General features: G+C 38.5%; 1 protein-coding gene across 4 annotated transcripts in view; it reads right to left on the bottom strand.

The window, feature by feature from the left end:
• Positions 1 to 1720: 1720 nt before the first annotated feature.
• Positions 1721 to 4485, bottom strand: part of CCDC58 (coiled-coil domain containing 58) — a 23707-nt gene continuing 20942 nt past the window's right edge. For 3 of the 4 annotated variants that reach the window (XM_006755328.2, XM_015558487.1, XM_015558486.1), the window contains exons 4-5: positions 2759 to 2818; positions 1725 to 2023 (exon numbers count right to left, since the gene is read on the bottom strand). In XM_006755328.2, the coding sequence (XP_006755391.1) occupies positions 1973 to 2023; positions 2759 to 2818 (111 nt within the window). In that variant the 3' untranslated portion in view covers positions 1725 to 1972. Of the gene's footprint in view, positions 2024 to 2758; positions 2819 to 4485 lie in introns of all 4 variants that reach the window. The other variant, XM_006755327.2, reaches the window with a different exon arrangement.

The raw sequence follows: 4485 nt of genomic DNA, 5'->3' as shown, positions 1-4485 counted from the left end.
CATTTTGCATGTTACACTGGAATGATTCAGACATCTTAACACAAGTAGATAGCATTTTAGCAGACCTGGAATTCTGGTAAGGCTGTAATAAATCCTTCCCTAAGATTCTGTTTCTGAATTCTCACCTAAGCATCAGGAAGATCCTTGCTGAGTCTTATCTTTATTCTTGCAATTCACGCATACATCCAATAATTATTAAGCATTAACTTTCTGTCAGGCACCCTTCATTAATAGGTAAGTCCTGTACAAAAATCGTATTTATTGCTGACCGTAGAAAAATATTTCTTGTTGAAGACTAGGTTAGCCCTAGCTGGTTTGGCTCAGTGGATAAAGTATCAGCCTGTTGACTGAAGGGTTCCGGGTTTGATTCTGGTCAGGTGCACATGTCCAGGTTGCAGGCTCAATCCCCATTGGGGGGCGTGCAGGAGGCAGCCGGTCAATAATTCTCTCATCACTGATGTCTCTCTCTCCTTTCCTCTCTGAAATCAATAAAAATATATATTTTTTAAAAAAAGACTAGGCTACCATCTTCACAGAAGTAGGTCTTGTGTATCAACACCCCCAGTAACTAAGATAGTGTCTGACACACAGTATGTGCTTAAAAGTTCTATTAAAAGAATGGCAAGCACTTAATACTTGTATTGCTCACTTCCAACTGCATAATCTGACCAAGATCAACATACTACATAAGCCTACCCATGATCTCTCTGTGCCAGAGCCATGTGGCTTAACTTGTGGTAGGCAAAATCCTAAATGGCTCTCCAAGATATCCCACTCTAATCCCTCAGATGGTGAATGTGAAACATTACATCTTTGATGTTACATTACCTGGTCAAAGGGATTTGCAGATGTAATGAAGATGCCGATTATCATGGTAGGCCTAAACTAATCACACAAACCCTGTAAAAGCTGTTTGTGTAGCTTACACCAGAAAAGGAAATCATACTCCAAGAATGAAAAGGATTCAGCGCACTGTTGCTAGCTTGAAGAGGGAGGCAGCCATGTATCAAGAAATGTGGATAGTTTTCAAGAGGTTAGTCCATGCCAGCCGGCAAGGAAATGGGGATTTCAGTCCTAAAACAGAGGATCTAAATTTAGCCATCACACTGGAGAGGCAGGAAGAAGATTCTGAGAATGTAGCCTGACTGACAACTTGGTCTCAGAGAACCCAGCCTAGCCTGCCTGGGCTCTTGACCTACAAAACTGCATGATACAGGCAGGATTTTAAGCTGCTACACTGTAGTAATTTGTTAGGCAGCAACAAAAACTAATACAATCATCCTGTACTAAAAAGTACTTTTTTTTGCAAAGACCAAATCCTGGTATTAGTTTTTTCACTGACTTACTTGATTACTATCATAAAGCCTTCCTCTGCCTTTCCCTTTTCTGAATTTGTTTTACTGCTTTCCTTTTCATGGTCCACAGAAGTACTGTCCAGGAAAAAGTTTCCATTGCATTTGAAAACAAGAGAAGTTAACATACTAAGAGAAAGTTTCTTTGGACAGGATCCAGCCTATAACACTGCCCTTTTACTTAAGAGCAATAAGCCTACAAACATAAAGGGATAAAATCATCAGCAACCAAAAAGGTCCATGTTCATCCCAATAAATTCATAAAAATCAAAAAGGTATAATACAAATAAAATCAGATACTAAAATTCTGTTCATATTCTCTTATATGAACTTAATGCCTCAACTTGGAAAACCATCAAATAAATATATACACTGAGTCAGAAAATTATTTTAATAGTTATAAAACATCTTTTTTTTAAACAGAATCAGTATAAAATAGCAGTTGATTTCTCCATAATTATCAGAATTATTTATACTTGAGGTCTTGGCTAAGTGGGGCTGAAATCAACAAAAGGTCTTGGACTGTTGGCTCAGAGATCGTCCTGGGAAGCCCGCCTTGCTGATATCTGTCATGCTTAGCTCTTAAGAGATGACACGGTCCTTTTAAAAAAAGTATCCTTTTATTCATTCTTTGGAGGTTTGAAGTGAATTCGGCAGCGTTCATTAAACACCTAAGATATTTAAAGAGAAACAAGTCATCGAGTTATCATGTGTAAATCAGGCCTGGGGCTAAATTAAATTTTTCATGGTTCACGAGGACATAATCGTTTGTCCCAGGCCAGCAGTTTTAAGAAGCAGAGTTTTCTCACCAGTTCAAACTGACCGACCAAGTGCTCTGATACGCATTTATAAGGCAATTTTAGTATTTTAATAAAATTTAAATTATTCAAGAAAAAAAAATCACAAACTAGCTTACTTAGTAACTAACAAACATTTCAGCTCCATATTCTGGACACTTAGACAAAAATACCTAAAATAAGTTTAAGGTTTCATCCTTTTTTTAAAATAACATAAAATGTATTTAAACATCGGTTGTGCTTTTCTAAATGAGTGCCAGATCCTTCTTACAAGTAGGTATGCTTGAAGGGAAAGTCTTGTTAAACTGTGTAAATTTATATGTGTTGTTCTATTTACTCTGCTTCCTAAAAATCTAAACAAATTACATATCATAAATGTTAAAAGAACATTCTGTGACTGTCTGTCAATATAGGATTGTGTTAGGGCTAAAATTAGTTTATATAAGACGATTCTATTTGGATGCTAACCATATCCTCTGCACCCCCAACGCCCCTCGCAAGTGAAAACCCTCAGTTGCTTGTAAATGAAGGATCTCTATTCTTCTTAGGAGCCCTAGGACTCTCCTCACTCCCCCTCCCAGTTCTCTCAGAGCTAAGATTATTTCATACCTTCCAGCTTCTGTCATTTACCACTTCTTCAACATTCAGTTCTGACTGCATCCATTTCAACTGCAAGAAAGGAAAAACAAACTTACTAATAAGTTATGAACATTTAAATTAAAATCTAAAACCAAACTCTATAATGTTTTCCCAACAAAACCAGCCACCACTCCTGCTTTCTTTGTTAGCTGTATTACCTGTGCTAGGTTTTGGAAACTTCTTTGACACACATTCTCTCTATAACTAATCAATTGTTAAATCTTATAAAACCCATGGATCTCAAGCTTTTCTGTATATTATAATCACTTGAGAGCTTTTAAAAAAAATCTCAAATTCCCAAGTAGTTCACAGAAGAAATAAAAATAACCTATAAAGATAAATGGATGCAACCTCTATAAATGACAATTTGGAAAGATTTATCAAAAATCTATAAATTCACATGTCCTTAAACTAAAAAACCCCAGTTCTAGTTACTGATTCTACAATACAGATTTGCAGACAGCACAGAGGAATAAAAAGGATGGTAAAGAGGTGGCAATCTGATTTAGATTAAGAAAAAGGACTGGGGGGGGGCGCGGAAGGGGGGTGACGACGGGACAGAACCAAAGAGAAGAAAGGGACTATATAAGGCCCAAGTGATCTTGAAAGGCATGAGTTTTCTACACCTTGACCATACAGCTCCAGAGGTCTAAGGCAAAAAATTCTGAAGTCTTTCTAATTTTCTTTATAACTGCCAAACCTAATCATAAAAGTAGCCAATTCCATTGCTAGGTCCAGGTGTCAGGGCCCATCATATTCCCAGTCACCTCTGGTAAGAGAAACCTGAAAGGAAAGAACCTAACAATTCCAGGAAAAGGGCTTGAAAACATTCAGAAAAATTAGGAGAAAAAAGCAAGAACTACAGGTTGAGACAGCCAAGAGATCAAAACCAGGATGATTTCCTCAGGCCAAAGTCAAGACCCAGGCCATCTGGGCAACCATGAGTCGGAGCCCCAGGCCAAAGAACCTGACCAACAGGACTGAAGCTCAGGCAGGAGGTTTGAGAACGTGCACATAATACAAATAAGACTGGAACTTTGTACTGACACAATGGCTCCTTGTAAATGCCCTTCCTTGGCTCAGAGCTGGTGTCAGAGTATAGGCCAGTACACAGGACTGACACTGGGGAACACGGGGAAGGGCTGCATTTCCACGACTGGTGCTCTGCTGTCAAGGAGCAACAAGCCTGAAGAAGCTACCTGCACATACCAAAGCCACCTCAGTTTTGGATTTTAATCAGCTATACGGACCAGAAATCATTAAAGCGTCACTGCTCTCTCAAAGCCTGGACTATCCACCAGAGAAGTAAAAGCTTCAAACATGCCATTAAGACAATCTTCATAATTGCTCTCAAATATTTAAAGGGATACCATGTAGTAATGGCTTTAGACCTATCCTATATAGCTACAAGGGAACGGTAAGGTGCAGTGATTTTACCCAGTACAGGGAGGCAGGTTTTCACAATACATAAGAAAACCTTTGAACAATTACAAAGAGAGAATGCACTGCCACAGAAGGCAGCAAATTCCTACCCCCTTACGTAGTGGTTAAACAATATGTGGAAACCATTGGTTGGGAGATATTGTGAAGATGATTAATGTAACAAATATGGAGCCCCAGAGATCCCAAAAGGAAAGGAAAGGAGCTGCTAGTTTGTATCAGTCAACATGCTAGTTCGTACATACTTTATTTCATTT

This window comes from Myotis davidii, unplaced genomic scaffold, assembly GCF_000327345.1.
Source record: "Myotis davidii unplaced genomic scaffold, ASM32734v1 scaffold292, whole genome shotgun sequence".
In the NCBI taxonomy this organism is placed as follows: domain Eukaryota; kingdom Metazoa; phylum Chordata; class Mammalia; order Chiroptera; family Vespertilionidae; genus Myotis; species Myotis davidii.
Note: the sequence above shows the minus strand (reverse complement) of the source record. Positions and strands in the feature narration are given on the sequence as shown.